Here is a 25,304-nt window from a genome sequence, read left to right on the forward strand (position 1 = left end):
CGGCTACACCACTATGGCAAAGACCAAAGACCTTGGATTGTTGATTCATACCATTCTCGCCCTGTGTGTAAATTTTAGGATAGCAAGTGAGGCCAAAGATATGGCTAATAAATTGCAAAATTGTCAAATATTCGAACTAGGACAGACACACTGCCTTACATCACCCGTGGCTGACGTTGCATTGTCCGCAATTTTATTGTCATCGCCGCTAAAAGGGATTTCTATGTCATTTAACATTCAAGCAAATCAATTAATCGAAATAAATGGAAAGCTAACAAATGATGTCCATATTCGCCTGTTGCCACTTGTTGCCCTTTTATTGAACTCGTATGAAAATACGAGAGTCAGAGAACTAGACAGTACAATAGAGTTGTATCATATATAAACATCAAAAACGAAGAATTACACACAAGATGTTTTGGGAGGATAAGAGGTAAGTAGAACGACAAAAAATTCTACTGGGATAAAAAAAAAATAAATTGAATTGGAAGAACATTCGGTGTGAGTCTCTGAAAATGACTAGAGGGAAAATCCATGACAATGAAGATAGAATAGTTTAACGAAATCGGAGCAAATCCTTAGAAGGTGAACGGAATACACGAAAAATGCTAAACCTTCTACACACAGAACATTTCCCCCCAAAATAGTTGTTCATAAATCAATTAAACCCACCACAACCACCTTTTTTTCATCTAAAACAGCCTACTATAATTTATAATTAACATTCAAGTTATATTTTCGATTTAGAATGCCGAAAGTATTGTCTGAGAATGAGTTTACTTCTTACCCGACCACGTTTTGTTAAAATCCAGCCACGACGATAAACCAATTTTTCTTATTTAAGGAGCCGTCAATTGCAAAATGCCCCTGGCAGTTAAAGAGTCTCGCAAAGCAGTAAAAAGCTCCAATTGCAGTTCCGGTTTCAAAGAATAGATCTGTAAGAAAGAAAAAAATAAATTAACGATGCAATTCACATAGTTATGGCAATTTCATTAGAAATGTTACCTGCTGCAAAAGTTTTTGTGGCGAATCCATGCGGATGAAAGAAGAAATGTAAACGTTAACAAACGTGGCCATTAGATATTGACAATCGAAGCGGTCCATAATGCCACCATGACCAGGGATGATATCACCAAAATCCTGACAATTCAAAGATACACCCACATTAGTTAAAGTCAAGTTGTGGGCGGCATTTTTATCACCTTGATTTTGAAAGCGCGCTTAAATCCGCTTGCGAAAAAACCTCCGAAAGGTCCGATGACTGAACTGAAGACCGACATCGATAGAGAATGGAAAAGGAATGGAATAATCATAACGGTATTCTTGCCGGTGATCTAGAATAAAATTTAAAAAAAATCAGATCACTCAATTCTTAATGGAGGGGGGAAAAAATGATTAGTAAAGGGGTCACACCATTCGGACGACAGGAGCTAAGGATGCAGGGACTGAGTATTCCTGAGGACGGTAAAGGGGTGAAGGCTCACAATCGAGAGTCATTCTACCGATTTCTTCATTGAATTCGATAGGACAAACAAAGAAAGGGTATTGGCACAAGACGTACGAAATCTATGAGCAACAATGCAAGGAGTTTTTGTTAATGAAAGAATAATCAAATTAAGCAACTTTGTGTTAGTCCACCATCAGTCCAAATAAAACGGTAGCAAAGCCGCCTCCGATGAAACCTTCCCAGGTCTTTTTAGGTGAGAGTTTGATGAGCGGAGTACGTCCGAAGAAGAAGCCAAACATGTACGCCATAACGTCATTGCAGACAATCATTGAAACGGGTACGATGAACCTGATTATGGTGCGTGACGTGTTACTAAAGACAAAATCTTGTAAACAATATATGGGCTGTAACCTACCAGATTAGCCCTTGGAAAATATTGCGGATAATTAAGTAGCTTTGAGTAACAACTATCAAAAGAGCGACATGAGTCCAGGCAAAGAGCGAAAATTGCTTCATGTAGTAGCGTTTTACTAAAGACAAAACGAACCACACGAAACCTCCTATGTAAAGGGAGAACGATATGAAGCGATGGTATTTAACCAACGCTCGCAAAAATTCCTAAGAATGCGCAAAACGGAATATAATGATGCCTTCTGTGAAATTTGAATTGTTAATTGTTTTTTACTGTTCGATTATCAACCACTCCAAAGTAATCAACCAGGCTCTCTCCATAGAAAAAGTAGTTGGAGGTGATCAGAAAGTACCAAGAAAGAGAGCGGAACCATGGCAAACCATGAATTTTGTAGACAGCATAACCAATGTTGATAATCTCAGCAAAACATTTCACTTGCACTGCCAATACCTATAAAAACAACTAAATCAAGTTTGGGAATTGATAATGTAATATGCCATTGAAAATTACCACTAGCATTAGGGCCAATGGTCCAGCATAGATCATAAGGGCAAATCCAAAGATCATAACCCAGGTGAATATACCTCGAATCACCCAATTTCTCCATCTAATTTTCAAATCACTTGGTTGTAGAACTAGACGTTTTGCATACTATATTTCCTTACCTTGGTGGCAAAGCAGATAAGGTGGCATCCAACATTTCGGGGGCCTTATCAGTACCACTTGGGATAGTACTTGAAAGGTCTACCTTTTTGCCCAATGATTTGTCATCCTCAGAGTCCAAATCAAGATTCTGAGAAACATTTTTAAAGTTATTAGTGAATTAAGATGTCAAAAATCAAACAACGTATACGACATACTGCATCGCTATCTTGATTGGCTCCTTCATTTTCTGTCTCCGTGTCCAAATCAGTACCTTTGTTTTGAACCCTTTTGCGTAAATCCGCCATGGTTAACACAAAGGAACGTCGTTTTATTATTAGATTGAAAGTTGTATATAGATTGTTACAAAGGGAGATAAAGGAAGAGATAAATAAAACTGCAAGAAGAACGTAGAACGACTGCCAACAACACAGACTTCACCGACCCGGGCAAGAAAACAAATCCTATTAACAAAAAATTGAGTCATCGATTGACACGTAAAGGTAGTTCTAAACAAGTTCTTGTTGTTGCGCCCCAGGCATTTCTTTAAATTGGACGGTAGTTTTTGAAAAATCTACGGCGCGTTTACAGTTTTTCTTTTCATCCGAAACATAAATATAACAGGAAATATGTTTTTCAGGTGATGGCTTGTGGTGTGTTGTTATTATTTAACAGTATAAAAGAAAACCTTAGTACATGTTAACTTAAAGGACTGAAAGTCTGAAACCACCTTGCCGTTTTAATCGTAAATCAATTACTATATAGAGAACGGGATCGACTTTGTCCGACATGCGATCAAGACAAGAATTCGTCTTATTTTTTGTTTCCCTTTTTCTTTTCAAATTGGCGTAAACACAACAATTTCCAATGACGTTCCGCGAAAAATATATTTATAGATAGCAATGCATAGGCCAGCAGAGGCATTCAGGCGTCACCGCGTCAGCATAATCAATCTATCTATGAGAGGGGGGGGGGGAGCTTACTTTCTAACAATCTAGAAAAGGTTTTCGTTGGATAATGGAACAAAGGGACGAATGGGATAAAATAGGTACCCCTAACCCAAGTCAAAGAAGATAAAGTGATAAGAGATAAAGGGGCGTCTACTTTGTATACAGTACACAAGCTCCAAGCCTCCAACGACACAAGTGTTTTTCAGTACATAATATATATTTTTTTTTTAACTGTGCCGTTTCCGGGTTTCGTCATCCCTTTTATCGTTAGCTTGTAAATGTCGTTCAGTAAATGTTATTTTTTAAATCGTTGCTCTGTCGACGAGCTCTGTCTGTGTGTCGCCACATTCTGTCCCACAAAAATTCTGTGAACGTCAGCTGTGAACTTGTATTTAACGTGCATTAGAGCCACCACCCTTATCCTTAGTAATCATTTTTTGTGGAAGACAAGAAGGAAGGGAAGGTCTCCTTTTGCCAACAAGGCTGGAATGAAACAAATATTCCGCCCTCTCTGATTGCACAAAAAACATCTGAGGCCGCATTCCAATTCGGTCTTCACACGGATCTTCGTGTGTTGTTTTAAACTAATTTAGGGTTTCAACGAAGGCAAAATGACGGAGACGAAACAGCCAGTAAACGAGCCTGAGATGAAGGGATGGCTTCACAAGTGGACTAATTATATTAAGGGCTATCAAAAAAGATGGTTTATTTTATCTAATGGAGTACTCTCATATTACAGGTAATGTCTATTCTTAAGTCACTGGCTTGATGAATTGCACTGCAACTGACATGCAACTGTTTGATAGGAGTCAGGCTGAGATGGCACACACCTGCCGGGGATCCATTCGACTTCAAGGCGCCATGATTCATACAGAGGATACTTGCCACTTTGTCATCTCCAATGCAGGAACTAACACGTTCCATCTTAGAGCTGGAACTGAGGTGGAACGGCAGCGCTGGGTGACAGCCTTGGAACTTGCTAAAACCAAAGCAGTCAAAGCTAGCGATTCTGGTAATTTTCTTGCTTTTTAGTCTATGATTACAATTATTCTTATAATTTCTTTATTGATTTTTTACAGAGTACATGAGTAACACAGGTAAGTCAATTAGGGGTTCTTATTTGGTTGTATTTTTGTTTGTTTCCAGACATGTACTTATTTATGCAAATTTTCTCATCTCCTTTCTATTTTTTGCAGAAGATGAAGATGACTATGATGAATCTCCAGCCCCGGGAGGAGACAAGGCCGAATTACAATCCGTCTTGAAGACTCTGAGTGCCAAGCTAGAGGATTTACAGACATGCAGCGACCTGATTGCCAAGCAATGTGCTGCCTTGCAGCGTTCGTTGGCCGAAGCTGAAGCCGTCGCCGCCGACAATCCACAGGAAGTTTTGACGAAGATGAAGGCAGTGAATGAGCGAGCTACATTGTTCCGCATCACCTCTAGTGCCATGGTTAATGTACGTGAATAACTATAAATTATCAGTTATAAGTATCGACAGACGGGAAGTAGGGGATGGGAAGAGTTCAAGGTTCCGTAGCTTTTGTTATCGACTTATCGATTGTGTCGTTGGTGTGGTTTAGGCCTGCGGTGAATACGCCCAGTTGGCTCAGACACAGGGTCGCAAATGGCAGCGAATGTTGTCGCACGAACACGAACAACGGCGCCGTCTGGAAGACATGGTGGAACAGCTGGCCAAACAACATTCTCATCTTGAGCAAGCTGCTCAGCAGCAAGCTCGAGCTACTCCCAGTGGACTCTCTGCCGGTAGTGGCCAACTCCTGGCTCATTCGATTCATTCGGAAGAGGACGATGAAAATGAATTCTACGACGCCGAAGAGGATGAAATTCAAACTGATTACATCGTACAGGTGCCTATCGGTCATCGACGCACTCCGTCAGGAGTAAGCACAAATTCTCAGGTAAAAAATTTTCATTTTGTTTATCTTTCTTTCATTCTTTATCTGTACTAACCTGTCCCAACCCGACTGCATTTAGGCTTCTGAAGGACGGAATGCTGGCGAGAATACACAGGACTCGGAAAGTGATGCAGAAAACGACACGACAATTAGTGTAATTACGCGAAGAAACACGTCCACTGTTGAGACTCTGAGTTCGTTGACAGTCTCTACTTTAAATGAAAACGGATCAACGATATCGCGAAAGCCTAGGCGAACTCGCGTGCCTGACAAACCCAATTATCCGCTTAACCTTTGGGGCGTCATGAAAAACTGCATCGGCAAGGACTTGAGCAAGATCCCCATGCCCGTCAATTTCTCCGAGCCGCTGTCTATGCTTCAGCGCTTGTCTGAGGATTTTGAGTACTCAGAATTGTTGGACAAGGCGGCTACATGCAGTGACGCCAGTGAACAACTGGCTTACGTTGCAGCTTTTACTGTTTCCTCGTACGCTACCACGAGCATCCGAACCGCCAAACCCTTTAACCCATTATTAGGGGAGACTTTTGAGTTTGACAGGACAGATGACAAGGGTTGGAAAGTAAGTCTTGAGAAATAATTGCAAAGTTTGACAAGTTTGACTGAGTTGTGAACTGTTTCTATTTTAAGGTGATCTCTGAGCAAGTGTCGCATCATCCACCCATGGTGGCTCAACATTGCGAGGGTCGCGGCTGGCGATGCTGGCAAGAGTTTACCATGTCTTCGAAATTTCGTGGCAAATATTTGCAAGTGATACCCTTGGGCGAATATCATTTGGAATTCGATGGTTCAGGTCAGTCAATGAAATGTTACTTTCTTAATTTGTGGATTGTAATTAAATTGGTCTATTTCATTCTAGGTAACCACTACACTTGGCGTAAAGTGACGACGACGGTGCACAATATCATTGTCGGCAAGTTGTGGGTTGATCAGAGTGGCGAGATGGACATAACCAATCATGTAACTGGCGACAAGTGCCATTTGAAATTCATTCCCTACAGTTATTTCTCGCGAGAGACCCAGCGCAAGGTAATTCTATTCTTTCAGTCACCTGATACTAAATGCATTTTAATCATTTATGTTATTTAATAAAAAAAAAAAGGTGACGGGTGCCGTTATGACTAGAGATGGTTCTGTCAAATGGGTGATGGGAGGAACATGGGACGATCACATTGAGGCCTCTCGAGTAATCAACACATTGAAAACAAACAAGGGCACTCCTGTATTTGAGACTGAACCGTTGAGCACGCTTTGGAAACGTCGAGTGCCACCGTAAGTAACACGACTCGCTGAAGAAATGCGTCATTCCAGCATGTAATCTGATCTGTTTTGAATAGACCCGATGCTGAACGATATTACAATTTTACCGAACTGGCTTGTCAGCTGAATGAAATGGAAGAAGGTTTGGCGCCGACGGACTCTCGAAAACGACCCGATCAGCGTCTGATGGAAGAGGGTAAATGGGACGAGGCCAATGATGAAAAACTTCGTCTTGAAGAGAAGCAACGTTCCGCCCGAAGGCAACGTGAATTGGAAGCTGAATTGGCCATCCAAGAAGGTCTGTCAAATAATCTAGTTGATATTCCTATCAGGCGACTTATGAATTCATCTGTAGGTCGCCCTGTGCCTACCTATGAGCCCAACTGGTTCCGAAAGGAGAAGGATCGATATACTGGCAACATGCTCCACGTCTTTGGTGGACGATACTGGGAATGTAAACGGAAGCAGGAATGGGCCGTTTGTCCGGACATATTTTAGAAACGACAACTATCCCCCTTAATACTTACCCTAAAAAAACAATGAATTCTTTCTTTATTCTCGGAACTATTGTCTCCTGCCTCCATATCCCTCTTTGTCCTTATTTGCTCCTTTTTCGCTTCTGAAAAGAAGAGAAAAAATCAATTTGGTTGCAATATGCTTTAGTGCGATAAGTACGGTTATATATTTCATCAGTAACCTTTGTTCTGGGTCATGTTTATTTTCAACTTTTTCCCCCTAATCTCTTTTTCTTTTCGGTTTCAAGCGCTTTCACGTACAGTATACGCTGCTCTAAAGGAAATGCCCTTGGTGAGTTGGAAAGGAGAAAAGGTTTAACCAGACTTTGGTATAGAGAATTTTTAAAAATAGATTCACTGCTATTTCAAGAGTTGAATCGGCTAGCGAAAGCAAACGGAAAGAAACAGATTATTAGTTAGTATCGTGGTTTATATTTTGTCCATCCCGTGTAAAAAAAAAAAAAAAATAGGAAACAACCTCCCAAATTTCTTCCTTTTTTAACGTTAAAATTCTTTCCGCTGGGATTGGATTGTAGAGTTTGATTTTCACAAGTTGCTGTAAAACAACTGAATTTATTTTCTTAATTTTGATTGATTTCTTGTCCCTGTGTGCTTCAATTTGGGAGGGTTGTGGTGATCCTGAAAATATTCTTTTTTTTTTTTTTGTGAATGCAAAAATCAATGAAGCAAAGCAAAATAGAGATTGAAGCATTAAAAAGAGGAGATTGTAACTCATCAAAAAAAGAAATGATTTTTATTAATTGGCCAAAACATCCTTAAAATCTTCTTTGTCTGCGTTGTGCTTTTTCTGCCTGGGTGAATACACTCACACTCGTGATCTGCAATTACCGTCTAGTAAAGTACAGTATCGCAATATAGAATCTGCCCAAGGTAATTTATGCGCTTACCTAATCACAATCTTTTTTTATTTGTACTGTTCAAATTCCCTGAAGTAGCAAGAAAAGCGTGCAGCGCTGGAATGTGCACAGCAGTTCGGCAAATAACTTGGTAAGATTAAAACAAATAAAAAAACAATAGTCTTGGCTTTCTTTTGATTTATTTAAACACAATGTTCTTTTTTTTTCTAGTTGCCCAAATGTAGTATACGTACTTGTTTTTATTCATGTTTCCTTGCCCCAACAATCCATTCCTTATCTTCTACCCTGTTCATTCTTATTTTTTTAAAGTGCCCTTTTGCAGTTTTTCAAGTCACTTTTCAGGACGACAGGTTTTACTGGTTTTAGTGAGTATCTGTACGAGCACATCTGGTTAGTATCTTCATTTGAAATTTTTGACCTTTTTTCGAAACGACTCGGAGCTATGGTTGTCCGTTATTTTGATATGTATAAACAATTTTTCTCACTTTGACTGCATCTTTAAAGCTACCATAGAGTGAGTCGGTTGTTCTTGCTAGAAGATGACACAAGCCAAAGAACTTGGTCTTGCTCTGGCTTCTTTGTTATCTTGGCTTCTTTTCAGCGATACACCAAGCGATCCAGAAGGATATGTTCGTGACCCATCGGCAAGTAGTCCATCAAATGCAATACTTTTCTCCTGTTAACTTTTTTGTTTAAAAATAGTTCCCATAAATATGTTAGTTGTTATTTCTGGTAATCAAAAGTGGTCGAAAGAGCATGAAATCAAACCCCTACTGTTATAAAACCCTCGTTGTCGCTGCATGTCTTTCAGAGTGTTTGTTATTTCTATCCGCCGTTTATTAATGATATGAGATTCGATGAAATCGTAACAGAAGCAAGCCGAGTGGTAGTATCGTTTCATGCTGAAATGCTATATATTCTTAACTTCAGGTAATTAGTTTGCCACTGTTTAATGATTTACTTATGTGTTACTGACTTGCTGTAGACGATTCGAAGCTCTTACGATTTTATTATCGTTGGAGCGGGTTCCGCTGGGGCCGTGATTGCCAATCGACTTTCAGAAGTGGCCGATTGGAATATTTTATTGCTAGAAGCGGGAGGTGACGAGAGTATATCTGGACAAATTCCAGCTAATGCGTTTGGCATGCACTTGTCGAATGTAGACTGGCAGTACAAGACGCAACCTCAAGCCAATGCTTGCCAAAGTGCTTTAAATCGACAGTAAACAAAGATATTATTAACAAGAAGACAATTAACAAATTTCTGCTTTATAACTAGGTGCAACATTCCTAGGGGTAAAATGCTGGGTGGTAGTTCCTCTATCAACTCGATGATTTACGTTCGAGGAAACAAGCGAGACTACGACAAATGGAGGGACGATGGAAATGTTGGTTGGGGATACGACGATGTTTTGCCATATTTCCTTAAATCGGAAGATAATCAAAATCCTTACCTGGCCGGAACCAAATACCACGACAAAGGCGGTTATTTGACGGTTGGTGAATCTGGCTACCATACACCATTAGGTGCTGCATTCATTCAAGGTGGAGTTGAGATGGGATACGAGAATCGCGATTACAATGGCGAATTTCAGACATAGGTAACAATTTTCGCCTACAATTTGACAATTGTCAGTAAATCTGAATCTATGTTTGCAGGTTTCATGCTTCCCCAGGGTACTGTCCGCCATGGAAGTCGTTGTTCGACTTCGAAAGCTTTTCTCCGGCCAGTCCGCCATCGACCGAATCTTCACATTTCTAAAAATTCGCACGTCTTGAAAATTATCATCGATCCTGATACGAAAACAGCGACAGGAGTTCAATTCGAAAAGCAAGGGAAAATTTACGTTGTTGATGCGACTAAAGAAGTTATTCTTTCCGCTGGTGCGATTGCATCACCGCAAATTCTCATGTTGAGCGGAGTTGGTCCAGCGGATCATTTGATAGAGAAAGGCATCACCCCAATATTGGATCAACCCTATGTTGGCAAAAATTTACAAGATCACGTTGGAATTATCGGAATGGTATTCCTTATTGGTAAGTTGCAATATATCTACTTGATCTTGTGTGCTATTATTGATTAAAATTGAATGTGTTTTTTAGACAAGCCTTATTCACTTCTCACAACCAGATTTGTGAATCTTCCGACAATATTCAATTACACCATTTTTAGAGGCACATCTTTATCCATGATTAGTGGCATTGATGGAATTGCATTCGTCAATTCAAAATTTGCTAATCCTAGTGATGATTGGCCAGATATTCAGTTACATTTTGGACCCGGTAGTGACATAGCTGACGACGGAGTCACAATTCGGCGTGCGCATGGTTTTACTGATGAAATTTGGAATGAGTACTACAAGCCAATAGTCAACCGTGATAGTTGGACGATATTCCCTACGTATTTGCGGCCAAAATCTCGTGGATACATCCGACTGAATTCCAACGATCCTTACGACAAACCCCTCTTCGATCCAAATTATTATAGCGATCGAAGTTTATTTTAGCACTCGACAAAACCAAAGCCTTTCAAGAAATGGGTTCCAGGTTGTACGAAAAACCTTTCCCTGGATGCGAGGACCAACCACTGTGGACGGATGATTATTGGAAATGCTGGATCAAAAGTGCCACTTTCACTTTTGGGCACACAGTCAGCACTTGTAAAATGGGTCCTGACTCTGATCCGACCGCCGTAGTCACACCTGACTTGAAATTCCGAGGAATAAAAAACTTGCGCGTTGCCGACACATCAATAATGCCGTTCTTGCCCAGTGGCAATACAAATGCACCAACTGTAACTACATGTTTACTCTTTTTAATATCTCACCAATAAATAACTTTCTCTTTCTCAGATTATGGTTGGTGAAAAGGCTTCAGACTTGATCAAAAATACTTGGGTATAGACCTAAAGCCACACAACTTATTGACATTTATTTAATCCTGGAGTCGTCGTAATCATTTGAATACAATTTTCAGTAACGTAATTTTTTAAGTTTACCTTAATAATTTACATTAATTTCAAATGTAATCTTCCTTATGTTGAAAGAAAAATTTAGGCGAGCAATAACTTTGATTTTAACATTTAAATCGTAAATTATTCGACGTTTCCTCTCAGCACTTTATGCGGTCATGTATTTAACATAGTAAACTGAACCTAGGACAATGTTTACATATTCTGGATGGCATCCCCCAACCCTCCTATGTTCTTATTAGTAACACACTTTGATCCCAGTCGTGCACAGATTCTTAAGGCAAAATAACGGGACGATCGTCAGCTTCAGGTTTGTACGTTGAGGCTTTTGATGACGACGCAATTCAAATATTTGCGTTTTTAGCTTCGTTCACGGCTGATTTACACCTTCGCATTGTTTCCGTAAACCGCATCTTGTACCTTTTCCAATGACGTAAGCTTTTGAAAAGGTCAAACTGACCTTTGTCGAATTTGAAACATGTTTAATTTTTCCCATTTGCATCGTATGAAGAAATGCATGGAGCCACCGCTGGATATTTTCAGCAGTCAATCCTTCAGGCCGTCTACTCTCTTGGGGGGACTTAGGCCATTGCTCTTCCCTTTTTGTCATTCGTGCTATCTTGTTTTACTGTGAGCAAAAGCAAAAGAACACAAGCATCCGTCGAGTGCAGTCGAACCGAAGAAAATGCTGCCGGGAAGGGAGTTTGGATTGGCTCTAACGTCTCTGCTTTCTTGGTTGCTGTTTGGTGACAGTTCCAGCGATCCCGAAGGATTCGTCCGCGACGCGTCGGTAAGCCATTTTTTATTATCTTTTTCATTTATTTTATTTTATTTTAACTTACAATTTTAAAGAGATGAAATTACCATTCGACAGATCCCATTTTTAAAAGAAAGTGATTTCACCTCTTCTATAACATTATATTGCAACTTTCTATGACAATGCCATGCAATTATCTTTATTGCGGCAGTTATCGCATAAGCAATTTGCTTATTATTATATTATTTTGTAAAAGCGGTTTATAGTTAGTCTTGGGATAATAGTAGAGACGTAGTTGTAAACCTAAGGCAAGTAAGAATTACGTCAATGTCTATAACAATAATGTATATCTATTATTACCTGAATTTATTGGTGTAATAAAATTGAAGAGTAGAAACCGCTTTCTTCAACACAAATTGAAGCCTCTTTCTTTTTTTACAGACTATTCAGAGTGAATATGATTTTATTATAATCGGAGCTGGATCAGCCGGCGCTGTTATCGCTAATCGTCTAACTGAAGTGGAGGGTTGGAGCGTGTTGTTGCTGGAGGCTGGAGTTGATGAAAGTATAACTGGACAAATACCACTGTTCGCTGGTAGCTTACAATTGACGAATTTGGACTGGCAGTACAAAACAGTCCCTCAGGACAACGGTTGCCAAGGATATGCTAATCGCAAGTATGTAGTATGCTAATTCATTTTAAAAGTTCAGGGGAAATGAAGAATCACTGTTTAATATAGGTGCAACTGGCCTCGGGGTAAGATGTTAGGTGGAAGCTCCTCTCTCAATTACATGTTGTACGTTCGAGGAAACAAGCGAGACTACGACAAATGGAGAGATGACGGAAATATCGGTTGGGGATACGACGATGTTTTGCCATATTTCCTTAAATCAGAAGATAATCAAAATCCTTTCCTCGCCGGAACGAAATACCACGGCAAAGGTGGTTATTTGACGGTTGGTGAAGCTGGTTTTCGTTCACCGTTAGGTGCCGCATTCATTCAAGGCGGGGTGGAAATGGGATACCAAAATCGAGACTGTAATGGCGAATTCCAAACAGGTTAACCAATACTGATAAGTGAAACAACCAAAATTTTACCCAATGTAAATATCTATTGTTTACAGGTTTTATGTTTCCCCAGGGAACTGTGCGTCGTGGAAGGCGTTGTTCAACTTCGAAAGCTTTTCTACGGCCAGTCCGCAATCGACCGAATCTTCACATTTCTAAAAATTCGCACGTTTTGAAAATTATCATCGATCCTGATACGAAAACAGCGACGGGAGTTCAATTTGAAAAGCGTGGAAGGAAGTATGTTGTCAAGGCCAATAAAGAAGTTGTGTTATCTGCCGGAAGTATTGCTTCTCCGCAAATTCTCATGTTGAGCGGAGTTGGGCCAGCGGATCATTTGAAAGAGAAAGGCATTACTCCAATATTGGATCAACCCTTCGTTGGAGAAAACTTGCACGATCACGTTGGAATCATCGGAATGGTTTTCCTTATCGGTACGTTTGAAATTGAAGTAATTAATGGAATAGTTTTTCATTGTAAATTTTTGCTTTCTTTTGTCATAGATAAGCCTTATTCTGTTATTTCAACTACCAGAGTTATGAATTTACCAGTCATTCTCAATTATACTCTCTTCGGAGGAACCACCATGTCTCTGTTAGGCGGGGTGGAAGGACTTGGTTTTATTAAATCAAAATTTGCTGATGCTGCAGATGACTCGCCGGATATTCAATTGCACTTTGGTTCCGGCAGTGAAATATCTGACGACGGTACTGCCGTCCGATTCGCTCATGGCTTTTCCGATGAATTGTGGAATGAGTACTACAAACCAATAGTCAACAAGGATAGTTGGTCCGTCTTCCCTTTGTTTTTGCATCCAAAATCGCGAGGAAATATTCGACTGAATTCGAACGATCCTTACGACAAACCCCTCATCAACCCGAACTACTTCTCAGATGCCCGTGATTTGGAAGTGACTGTCGAAGCGGTCAAATTCTGTTTAGCTCTCAGTAAAACGGAAGCGTTGCAGAAATTTAATTCCAAGTTGTACGACAAACCTTTCCCCGGATGCGAAGACCAACCACTGTGGACGGATGATTATTGGAAATGCTGGATCAAGAGATCCAGTTTCACTTTGGCACATACGGTAGGTACTTGTAAAATGGGTCCCGACTCCGACCCTGCAGCCGTTGTCGATCCTCAGTTGAGATTCAGAGGCATAAAGAACTTGCGCGTTGCTGACACATCCATCATGCCGATTGTGCCTAGTGGCAATACAAATGCACCAACGGTAATTACAATACAAGTTATTTCTCTTTTGTCATGTATGACATCCGATTTTATTTTCTTAGATTATGGTGGGAGAAAAGGCGTCCGACTTGATTAAACAAACTTGGCTGTAATGTATGTATGGAGAAATAAATGAATTATACTTTTGAAGCTATCAGTGGTTCACTGCATAATATCATTTTAAGAAAACAAATTTTCTTATTTTATGTTTGATGTTCACCGAGAAATTGGGGAACCTCGTAAAAACGGTTAACGTGAAACGATATATTTCTCTCTAACATCCCCTCTCTAATTTTCAATTGCGACAAGGAAATAAGTAGTTCTTCAACTTTTTTCCTTTCTATCCTCTCTCCGATTCAAGGTCGCGCGTTGTTAGCTGACGGTGCACGAAGATATTTCGGTCAAGGATACCTGATGGTCTGATAAATAAAACCGTTTTTTTATTAGTTCATTCTCAGGTCGTCGAGCGTCATAATCTTCCGCCTATACATCACTGTCAGTCATTAACTATGTCGAAACAGGTTCTTGCTGCTGCGATGGAAATTATTGATGGTTATTTTTGAAAATTCGCGCCCTTTTTCAATTCGATTCAGAGGATCGCAGAACTTATGGTCATTGCTCTTTTTTTTAAAAATTGATACTATTTTAGCGCCTGTCCAGTTTCCGTACCGATTCTTCAGATATAGATTGATCGAGGTAAGCTAATTCAATTACTTTGTTTTAGTATCGTTGTTATATTTATTACTCTGCCACTTAAAATAATCAACGAATAATAATTTATTACTTTACTTAGTTTAGCTGCGATTTAGCTGATTATATTAGGTGCCGGCAGTTGAATCTGGAACACCAAGCAATTCTTGCTGAGGGCTGATACGGACGATGGGCGTGGATTCCTTTACAACTCGGTAATGTATGTTTATTGTGTCCGCTATGCATGATACTTTCTTCGGGATAAATTTATGAGAGATAGTTTACTTAGTCTAATGACCGTGTTGCCTGGGAATCCCCACGATTTCGACCAATCGGTAGCAGTTGCAACACGATCCATTGGTTCTAGAATTTAAAAAACGACTTAAACATACCGTAGGATTTTAGCAAGCGAAATTTCTTGGGCATTCCGGCCTAACGGTTATTTAACGATTAAATCTGACAGAGAATATCTCTGAATTGAAATTGATTTCATCTCAATGAAATTTCCTCGGTCATGTTATTCGATAAAATCTCTTTTTCTCCCAGTGAATATCTACCGCCAATTTGAACTTCAAGTCTATAAATTGTTCGTTTAGCACATTCCACACAACTTTGTTGTTCCGTTATGTTACCTTGGAAACTTCTTTTCAACTATTGCTTATATATAGCACGCCCTTTTGCGGCGAAATTGCCATGACCAGATGAGAATTGTTGTTCTTCCAACCGAAATGTGTTGAAATGTTAGCAAAATGTCTAATTTTAATCGTTTTCCCGTTACTAGTGACTCTAGTGGACACTGGCGATACCGTCTTGGGAAAGGACTGCAAGCCATAAACTTAACGAATCGCACCCTGAAGGTATATTGTAAAAATTTGAAATCTAGAGATACCTTCCTCTTAAGGTCATACTGTCGGCACTTAAAATAGCTTTAATTTTGACAGACTACGTGAGAATGTAAGGTGAGTGGAACGCTCCTCAATGTAAAACATGAACTAGACGTGTGGCTGTTAGTCATCACTTAACAACCGCCGAACCCATCAGTACCCATCCTCGGCTAGCAAGCAGTGTGATTCTTAATTTGCTTAAGCCTGAGTGTCGAAAAACGAAACAAAAAATACGGTAAGTGCAATGCCAGAATTGTTATTGCATCTTGGAATTTAAAGATGCGAATTGCATTCTGCCGTGAGATGGCTTTTATTTAACATTTTATTTCGGCTTTACTTGTCACTCACGGAAGATAATCCATCAGTCAAAGTGATTGAACTTGGAAAAAATGTTGGGTATAATGAATGATTACACGACAAGGTTCAAGGTTGTCCGTGTTCAAAAATCTGCCGAAAAGTAACGGGGAATAAACGGGAGATGAAAAATCTTTCAAGCTAGTAACGAGTGATAACATATTATTCAAAACTTCTTAGTTTACGGTACCCTAATATTTATTCTGTTATGCGATGTTTCTGGATTCATGGACTTGAAGAACGTATAAACGGCTGAGTACACGCGATATTCCTTTTGGCGTACGTGATGTATTGTTGGCAGAAGTGTTGTACTTTTTCGGTCATAGTAATCTTACGATCCCAATATATGCATCCTTCCAGTTGGAACAGGTTTGATTTCGGCTTTTGGAAGACTCCACTCAAGAATACCTAAAGGATTTGTATTTGAATACATCACTAGGAAAATAGTTTCTGTTGACTACGGTTGGATCATCGCAAAAGTCTGCCATCATTCTCTACACCGCTAAATGTTACCATTCAAAGAGTTAAGCATCGCCCTGACGTCGCTGATTTCTTGGACTCTGTTTGACGATACACCTGGCGATCCTGAAGGATATGTATGCGACACATCGGTAAGCCATACCTTGATTTTCTTCATTTTTCTTCAAATATATTTGTTGAATCAAAATTAGATGTAGAGCCATAGGCGAATTCCAGGTAAATAAAAATATTTAATACTTAAAAATCGTTGAAATATTAAGACTCAACCCTTACTTACCATACTCCGTTCTTTGTGTTAGACTGGCTTCACTTCCAGTTCTTCTCAATTACACTCTCCTTGGCGGAACTGCCATGTCTCTGCTGTTGGGTGGAGTGGAAGGACCTGGTTTTATCAATTCGAAATACGCGGATCCGGATTCTAATTATCCCGACATACAGTTGCAATTCGGTTCGGGTAGTGAAATATCTGACGATGTCGTCGCTATGCGTTACGTCCATGGATTCACCGACGAAGTTTGGAATGCATACTACAAGCCAATAATGAAAAAAGAAACTTGGACCATCTTCCCTTACAATTTGCGGCCATAATCTCGTGGAGAATTCGTCTCAATTCCAAAGAGCCATACGACAAGCCACTCATCAATCCAAATTATTTTTCGGATGACGGCGACTACGATATAAAAGTGACCGTCGAATCCGTCAAGTTCTCTATAGTCCTTAGCAAAACGGAAGCCTTTCAAAAAATGGGTTCCAGGCTCTACGATATGCCTTACCCCGAGTGCGAAGATAAACCACTCTGGACGGGCGAACATTGGGCAAAATCTCCTATTATTTTTTATCTTAGTATAGTACACCGTTACTAGTTAGGCTACCGTAGTGAACACGGAAAAGTCTGCAAGCCATAAACTTAACAAATGGCCTAGGATACCCTGAGGTATTTTCTGTGAAATTGAATCAAGGTCATTCTATGGGCACTTGTAAAATTAGTCGAGAATTACCCTAAAGGTTTTTGTTATCCTTACTTGAGGAATAAAAAAAAAATGGAAAAAAATTTGCTGGAAAAAAAGTTTCCTTCTTGTTTGTCTGGATCACCTTCTACTTGATTTCTTGATTCATCGACCTGGAAATTACTGAATCGCTTCATTGCATAGCAGTGTATGGACACACCTTTTGGCTTCCATGATGAATATTTGGCGCACGTGATGTAGTTTTGGGTCATTGAAATCTTACAATGCCAAGTATAGAAATATAGCTGTTCTCAAAGAAGGAACAGGTTCGTTCAGCCGACGGGAGAGTCCACTCAAGAAAACGTAAAGGATCTTTATTTGAATACATCACAAGGAAAAAAGTCTTCGTTTCGTTGACTACGGTTGGATCATCGCAGAAGACTACGCCACTATCCTCTACACTGCAAAATGTTACCATTTAAAGAGTTAAGCATCGCCCTGACGTCGCTGATTTCTTGGATTCTGTTCAACGATACACCTAGCGATCCTGAGGGATATGTACGCGACACATCGGTAAGGTATCAATTATTATTCTTCATTTTATTGAAATTCAGTGTTGAGTTTACAATCACAAAAGTATTTTTTTTTACTACATATCCTTAATTGGGTCAGGATCTCGAATGGATAACTGCAGTATATTTTATGATAATGCAAATAGTTTGATTTAATTTACTGAATAAAAAAGAAATGTTGATAATAGAAGCAGTAGTTTTGGTTTCGTTCCAAAGTGTGAGCCCAAACTAACTTGTTTTTCTGGTTATACGTGAGTAAATAGTTGTTTGTATATTTTAGGTCATACGTGCCGAGTATGATTTTATTATCATTGGCGCTGGAGCAGCCGGCGCTGTTATCGCTAATCGCCTCACTGAAGTGGCCGATTGGAACGTGCTGCTGCTGGAAGCGGGAGACGAGGAGACTATAACTGGGCAAGTACCGCTCCTGGCCGCTAGCTTGCAATTGACGAATATGGATTGGCAGTTCAAAACAGAGCCACAGGACAATGCTTGCAAAGGAATTCTCAATGGGCGGTATGAATTATTTAATGAGCATAATTAAAATTGAAGAGTGTTTAATCAACATGTTGCATTGTAGGTGCAACTGGCCTCGGGGTAAGATGTTGGGCGGAAGCACATCTCTCCACTACATGTTGTACGTTCGAGGAAACAAGCGAGACTACGACAACTGGAGGGACGTTTATGGATGTGACGGATGGGGATACGACGATGTTTTACCATATTTCGTTAAATCGGAAGACAATCAAAATCCGTACCTGGCTGGAACCAAATATCACGGCAAAGGCGGATATTTGACAGTTGGCGAGGCGGGTTACACCTCACCACTAGGTGCCGCATTCATCCAAGGAGGAGTGGAAATGGGATACAAAAATCGGGACTGCAACGGCGAATTCCAGACGGGTAAATAAAAATATCTAATACTTAAAAATCGTTGAAATTTTAAGACTCAAGACCTTAAAACAAATTGCAGGTGTTATGATTCCACAGGGAACAATACGTCGAGGAAGTCGTTGTTCTACCTCCAAAGCATTTTTGCGATTAGTCCGCAATCGAAAAAACCTTCACATTTCAATGAATTCGCATGTGTTAAAGGTTATCATCGATCCCGTTACGAAAGTGCTACGGATGTGCAGTTTGAAAAAGGTGGCCGAATGTATTTAGTCAAGGCCACTAAAGAAATTGTGTTATCAGCCGGAAGCATTGCAACTCCGCAAATCCTCATGTTGAGTGGAGTTGGCCCAGCAGATCATCTGACAGAGAAGGGAATAAGTCCGGTCATAGCTGATCTTCCTGTCGGAAAGAACTTGCATGACCATGTCGGAATAATTGGAATGGTTTTCCTGATTGGTAAGACATTTGTATTGAACGAAATTGCTTTTCTAACTTAAATTTTCTGAATTTCTACTTCTATTTTTAATTGATAGATGAACCATACTCCATTCTTGCCGCTAGACTGTTGTCACTTCCAATTATTGTTAATTACACCCTCTTCGGGGGAACTCCCATGTCTCTGTTAGGCGGGGTGGAAGGACTTGGTTTTATTAAATCGAAATACGCGGATCCGGATTCTGATTATCCCGACATACAGATGCATTTCGCTTCCGGTAGTGAAATGTCTGACGATGGCACCGCTTTGCGCTACGCCCATGGATTTACCGATGAAATTTGGAATGAATATTACTTGCCATTAGCCAACAAAGATACTTGGACCATCTTCCCATACAAGTTGCGGCCAAAGTCCCGTGGATACATCCGTCTCAATTCCAAAGATCCTTACGACCAACCCCTTATCAATCCAAACTACTATTCAGATCCCGACAACGAAGATATCAAAGTGACTATCGAGGCTGTCAAGTTCGCTTTAGCTCTCAGCAAAACAGAAGCCTTTCAAAAAATGGGAACCAGGTTTTACGACAAACCTTTCCCCGGATGTAAAGATAAGGAACTTTGGACGGACGAATATTGGGAGTGTTGGATCAAGAGCGCCACTTTCACCTTGGCACATACAGTTGGCACTTGCAAAATGGGTCCTGTCGCTGATGATACGGTCGTCGTTGATCCTCAACTAAAAGTCAAAGGTATAAAGCACCTTCGTGTCGCCGATACATCCGTTATGCCGGCAGTACCCAGTGGAAATACAAACGCACCAACGGTAATTAGAGCTATACTTTCTCTTCTGGCATGTATATCGTAACAGATTTCTTTCTTAGATTATGGTTGGAGAAAAGGCGGCGGACTTGATTAAGAAAGATTGGTTATAACGGAGATGTTACCTCGTCGATTTGAATCACCAATGATCAATAACTTGTGAATTAAATTATTTTGTTTTAGCATATTTATCATCTAAATTATTTATTTTATTGAATTGATACACTTGTGTTTAGAGCTTAACGAATAAATATTTCTTACTTCCAAAGGTATTTAGAACGGAAAGAAAAACAGAGGGAATTGGAATAATTTTTTTATGAACCTAAACTGATTTATCAATTATAAGCGTAATTTTTTAAAAAATGTTTCACATGTGATGAGCCTGTGATCTGTCCCAGTGCCCAAAAGCAGGCGAATTTATTAAACCTGTTCACCAATAAAAAACAAGTTCTTCAAATGGGCTATTTGCTTGTTTTTTTTTTCGAAAAATAACTTAACGGTTTGGCATATTAAAAGTTTATTTTTTTTCGAATAATTAATGTTGTGGCTATTGCATATTTTATTTCCCTTATTAAAGAGAAATTAAATATCTAAATTTGATCCCCTATACGATTGGTGCGATTGTTAGACCTGAATTCAGCGTGTTGGTAATGTAGTCTTTCATTTTCTATAGGGAAATGTTAACATTTTTCTCGTTGTTTATGCTATTTTAATTCGTCCTTTCAATGTCAAGTAGCGAGTGCGTTATGCAACGAAGTTGTTAAACGGGTTTAAAAGTTGTTACGAAAAGCGGAGTTAATCATCCCTCAGGCCGTATACTTGTTGAACAACAACAGTTGAGTCGGTCTCCATTTTCCCTATGAAAATTACACATTCAGATGGTGAGACTGGTCAATAGAAAACAGACAACCGCAGACAACGGTCTGCTGGACAAGAGAATGCTTCAATTCAGGGAGTACGCTATTGCCATCACGACGTTGTTAACTTCTCTCATATTCAGTGATACACCTGGTGATCCCGAGGGATACGTCCGAGATGCAACGGTAAGAAAGTTTTCGGAATTAATATTGTATTACAACCAGCGATATTTTCGCTCGAAACGAAACTTTTTAGAATTTAATTTATTTTAATCGTCTTATTAATCAATAACCAATTGCGGCGTGTGATTATAACCCCACAAATAGTTCTCATTTACTTTGAATCATTATGAAAACTGTTTCAGTTTGTATTTCAATAATTATTTGATTGGGTTGTGGTAGAACATTAAAACCTCCTATGATTTTATTATCATCGGAGCGGGTTCCGCTGGGTCCGTGATTGCCAATCGACTTTCAGAGGTAGCTGATTGGAATATTTTATTGCTGGAAGCGGGAGGTGATGAGAGCATGGCTGGACAAATTCCAATCTTTGCAGCTAGCTTGCAGTTGACGAATAAAGATTGGCAGTACAAAACCACACCTCAGAAAAATGCGTGCCTGAAAAATCTTAATCAACAGTATTTTGAGACATTTATTTTAACGAGTTGATGACATCAATTTAATTCTATGATTGCTATAATAGATGTCTCTGGCCTCGGGGTAAGATGTTGGGTGGTAGTTCTTCCATCAATTACATGTTGTACGTTCGAGGCAACAAAAAGGACTACGACGACTGGAGGGATGTTTACGGATGTGACGGCTGGGGATACGACGATGTTTTACCATATTTTATCAAATCGGAAGACAATCAAAATCCGTACCTGGCCGGAACTAAATATCACGGCAAAGGCGGATATTTGACAGTCGGCGAACCTGGCTTCCGTTCGCCATTGGCTGCTGCATTCATCCAAGGTGGAGTGGAAATGGGATACGAAAATCGCGATTACAATGGAGAATTTCAAACAGGTTAGGCTATAATTAAACTAATTCTTGAGAAAACGAAATAAAAAAGAAATTCGAATTGTGCGAAACGTATGTAGGTTTCATGTTTTCTCAGGGAACAATCCGCCGCGGAAGTCGTTGCTCGACTTCGAAAGCTTTTCTACGGCCAGTCCGCAATCGACCGAATCTTCACATCTCAATGAATTCGCAAGTTATTAAAATCATGATCGATCCTGATACGAAAACAGCGACGGGAGTTCAATTTGAAAAGAATGGCAGAATGTACTTTGTTGAGGCGACTAAAGAAGTTGTTCTTTCCGCTGGGGCGGTTGCATCACCACAAATTCTCATGTTGAGCGGAGTTGGCCCAAAAGATCATCTGGAAGAGAAAGGCATCCCCCTAATATTGGATAAACCCAAAGTTGGTGAAAACCTGCACGATCACGTTGGACTTATTGGAATGGTCTTCCTTATTGGTAAATTTATTCACAAATTTTGTGCTGTAAAACCTTTTTGTCATCAATTTTATAAATATCCTGTTATAGATAAGCCATACTCTCAAATATCAGCATCAAGAATTATGAATCTTCCGGTGCTTCTCAATTATACTCTATTTGGAGGAAGTGCCATGTCTACGTTGGGCGGAGTAGAAGGAGTTGCTTTCGTCAAATCGAAGCTAGAAACAGATACGGGCGATTATCCTGATATCCAAATGCATTTCGGCTCTGGTAGTGATATCTCTGATGATGGCGTAGGTATTCGGTATGCTCACGGCACTACGGATGAAGTTTGGAACAAGTACTACAAGCCAATAGTTAACCGAGACAGCTGGACTATCTTCCCGTACTTTTTGCGGCCAAAGTCTCGAGGAAACATTCGGCTGGCTTCAAACGATCCTTACGACAAACCCCTCATCAATCCAAATTATTTTTCGGATGACAGCGACTACGATATAAAAGTGACCGTCGAATCCGTCAAGTTCTCTATAGCCCTTAGCAAAACGGAAGCCTTTCAAAAAATGGGTTCCAGGCTCTACGATATGCCTTACCCCGGATGCGAAGATAAACCACTTTGGACGGACGAATATTGGGCGTGCTGGATCAAATCGTCCAGTTTCACCTTGGCACATACAGTGGGCACTTGTAGAATGGGGGCCGCCACTGATGAGAAGGCCGTTGTCGATCCTGAATTGAAATTCATTGGCATCAAGAACCTTCGTGTAGCTGATACATCCGTTATGCCGGCAGTACCCAGTGGAAATTCTAACGCCGCAACGGTAATAAATTTGCTCGTACGTAATTCAAATTTTATGAAATTAACACGACTGGTTTGTTGCTTTATTTTCTAGATAATGGTCGGAGAAAAGGCTTCGGACCTTATCAAGAAAACTTGGTTGTAAAATTTTTCCGGTGAATCATCAATTATTTATTTGCTTCTATTTATGTTGTCTTATCCATATATTGCAATGCAGTTTTTTATATCATGATTCATGATTCAATTCATGACACAATTATTTAACTGCAATTTCATAACAACTTGTTTCAAATTACACACTTATCTGCTACCTTCTATTGCGTTACCTAGATTTTCCTACCGCCTAAATTTCACAGTTTCCTTAAACTCATTTATGGCACGTTAACCTCCAAATGTTGGATTTCTAACCAGTTTTTGTAACAACCTGGAAGAGAAATCATTCGTATTTATCCAGGGCGTGTTTGTGCACTGTACGCCACTAGCATTCAGAATCTGAAGGGTGTTATTGATCTGGTAGTCCTGGAACTGGATTTGCCAGTTGGACAGTTAGTTCACCTTTTTATCTTTCTCTTCTGCAGCTCGCCAGACAACCTGTTTGACATTGAATTTAAAAGGCGGATGGCGATTCAAGTCTCCTCCTGTTTCTGGTTATTTTGACCTTTCGTCAATGAATTAATTCCTGGAATAAATAGACCCCAACAGCACTTGGTGGATGAAAATGATCTGTGCATAATAATCAAATGCATTTCTATCCGTCTGTCATGGACCATCACATAGAAATGAAAACAGAAATCGCTTCACTAAATTTGTTATTCTCATGCAAAAGCCAGTTTTTATCTCTCTTGGCACTGCGCTGGCACATCGTCATTATGGTCTACTACCTCTACCTGGTAATCGGTGATCAATGTGACCTGTATATACGGCACAAAAAATAATGAATACCCTTTACGTACTGAAATCAAATAACAGGGATTATACCATATGCGGATCGCGTGTCCACGGTGCTTAACTCGTATTCCTTTTCGAATAATTTTGAATGGTACTGGCCTTATTACATTTCGGGTTATTTCTTCCTTTTAGACGTCAGCGAATTGTCTATTGTTCAAGCCGAAACGCCATGTATAGATTCTTTGACGTGACATATCGTTACAAAGCCGATTGGATGTCCGTTTTATTTCATAGAGTGAAAGTCGCATTCCGACTTTCCCAGTCGGAGTGACGATTAACGAAGATGACAAAACCAAAATAAAATTGAATGTCATTCTTCACGCCAACTGTATAATAGGAAACGTTGCAGAACTAAATGGCAGTTTGTTCACTCAAAAACTTGCATGTTCTGAACATATTGTGGGCAGATTGTGGGGTGCTGTGTCTCTCACTTGTAGGACTTGACAGTGTTCATCTCATACAGCTGGAGTGCTGGACATTTTCAAAGAAGTGTAGCGTCATTCAATTGAACATCACCAGCAGCCATTCAATAGTCAACAATCAGCATTGTAAATCCATAATGTCCTTAGTAGTAAGTCGAGTATTTAAAATTGCTGTACAAAGTAGCCTAAGTAACTTGATGATATAACTTTTCTGGAATGCATTTTCCTGGATCTCGTCAAGTGAAGAATCAGTCGAATCAGTCTCCCATACGCTCCCATATAAGCATACACGGGAAATTTAGTTCGAACTGTTTCCCAGTAGAGGGTTTTTCCGTGTATGCTTATGAGAGACTGATTAGACTGATTTTTTACTCTTGCTGTTTTACCAAATTTATCAGTTTGTCAGCAGCAATTGTCATCACGTCGATCTTAGCAAAGTGTAAACAAATCACGTTCATTCACGTGATGAGACGACTGAAACAGCTCGTGAAACAGTGCCAGCTGACCCTTAACACAGACTATAAGAGGTACCTCTTAGTCTGTGCCCTTAATTCGGTAAGTCCATTATTTTCATATATGTCCTCATTAGATCTCTATTGTGTCCACGTCGTATCTGCTCAGAATGTTTCGAAATTTTTTAAATTATGGCACAAGTTAGTTTTTCTTCCCGGAAACATTA

At 39.8% G+C, this 25,304-nt stretch overlaps 5 protein-coding genes and 1 pseudogene across 6 annotated transcripts; 5 read left to right on the forward strand and 1 right to left on the reverse strand.

Moving 5' to 3' along the window:
* Positions 1–284: 284 nt before the first annotated feature.
* On the reverse strand, positions 285–3,000 carry LOC124349692 (phosphatidate cytidylyltransferase, photoreceptor-specific-like). The gene is made up of 10 exons (XM_046800485.1): positions 2,720–3,000; positions 2,525–2,652; positions 2,370–2,466; positions 2,133–2,309; positions 1,863–2,065; positions 1,639–1,795; positions 1,414–1,566; positions 1,203–1,334; positions 1,006–1,140; positions 285–935 (listed from the first exon to the last, which is right to left on the reverse strand). Exons 1-10 carry the CDS (start codon positions 2,807–2,809, stop codon positions 840–842), a joined length of 1,368 nt encoding a protein of 455 aa, XP_046656441.1. The 5' UTR covers positions 2,810–3,000; the 3' UTR covers positions 285–839.
* Positions 3,001–3,632: 632 nt separating this feature from the next.
* LOC124349479 (oxysterol-binding protein 1-like) lies at positions 3,633–7,349 on the forward strand. Of its 2 annotated transcripts, XM_046800126.1 has the most exons (11): positions 3,633–4,190; positions 4,258–4,463; positions 4,531–4,548; positions 4,648–4,910; positions 5,035–5,373; positions 5,450–5,950; positions 6,019–6,181; positions 6,248–6,417; positions 6,491–6,660; positions 6,726–6,946; positions 7,004–7,349. In XM_046800126.1, the coding sequence occupies exons 1-11, from the start codon at positions 4,063–4,065 to the stop codon at positions 7,144–7,146; spliced, it is 2,322 nt and encodes a 773-aa protein (XP_046656082.1). In that variant the 5' UTR covers positions 3,633–4,062; the 3' UTR covers positions 7,147–7,349. The 2 variants fall into 2 exon arrangements, with proteins under 2 accessions (XP_046656082.1, XP_046656083.1); XM_046800127.1 differs by lacking the exon at positions 4,531–4,548.
* A 775-nt stretch (positions 7,350–8,124) lies between these two features.
* On the forward strand, positions 8,125–10,547 carry LOC124348524 (annotated as a pseudogene).
* A 437-nt stretch (positions 10,548–10,984) lies between these two features.
* Positions 10,985–16,362, forward strand: LOC124349556 (glucose dehydrogenase [FAD, quinone]-like). Its single transcript, XM_046800252.1, has 10 exons — positions 10,985–11,444; positions 11,523–11,801; positions 12,210–12,445; positions 12,509–12,828; positions 12,894–13,271; positions 13,341–14,065; positions 14,127–14,760; positions 14,858–14,969; positions 15,536–15,611; positions 15,696–16,362. Exons 2-7 carry the CDS (start codon positions 11,697–11,699, stop codon positions 14,175–14,177), a joined length of 1,815 nt encoding a protein of 604 aa, XP_046656208.1. The 5' UTR covers positions 10,985–11,444; positions 11,523–11,696; the 3' UTR covers positions 14,178–14,760; positions 14,858–14,969; positions 15,536–15,611; positions 15,696–16,362.
* A 1,525-nt stretch (positions 16,363–17,887) lies between these two features.
* On the forward strand, positions 17,888–20,534 carry LOC124348526 (glucose dehydrogenase [FAD, quinone]-like). The gene is made up of 7 exons (XM_046798755.1): positions 17,888–17,992; positions 18,272–18,507; positions 18,572–18,681; positions 18,726–18,894; positions 18,965–19,341; positions 19,419–20,146; positions 20,205–20,534. The coding sequence occupies exons 1-7, from the start codon at positions 17,888–17,890 to the stop codon at positions 20,253–20,255; spliced, it is 1,776 nt and encodes a 591-aa protein (XP_046654711.1). The 3' UTR covers positions 20,256–20,534.
* A 495-nt stretch (positions 20,535–21,029) lies between these two features.
* Positions 21,030–23,570, forward strand: LOC124349554 (glucose dehydrogenase [FAD, quinone]-like). The gene is made up of 6 exons (XM_046800250.1): positions 21,030–21,185; positions 21,402–21,637; positions 21,703–22,025; positions 22,100–22,477; positions 22,547–23,277; positions 23,350–23,570. The coding sequence occupies exons 1-6, from the start codon at positions 21,081–21,083 to the stop codon at positions 23,398–23,400; spliced, it is 1,824 nt and encodes a 607-aa protein (XP_046656206.1). The 5' UTR covers positions 21,030–21,080; the 3' UTR covers positions 23,401–23,570.
* The last annotated feature ends 1,734 nt before the right edge of the window (positions 23,571–25,304 follow it).

The sequence above is a fragment of the Daphnia pulicaria genome, chromosome 7 (genome assembly GCF_021234035.1).
Source record: "Daphnia pulicaria isolate SC F1-1A chromosome 7, SC_F0-13Bv2, whole genome shotgun sequence".
Lineage (NCBI taxonomy): Eukaryota > Metazoa > Arthropoda > Branchiopoda > Diplostraca > Daphniidae > Daphnia > Daphnia pulicaria.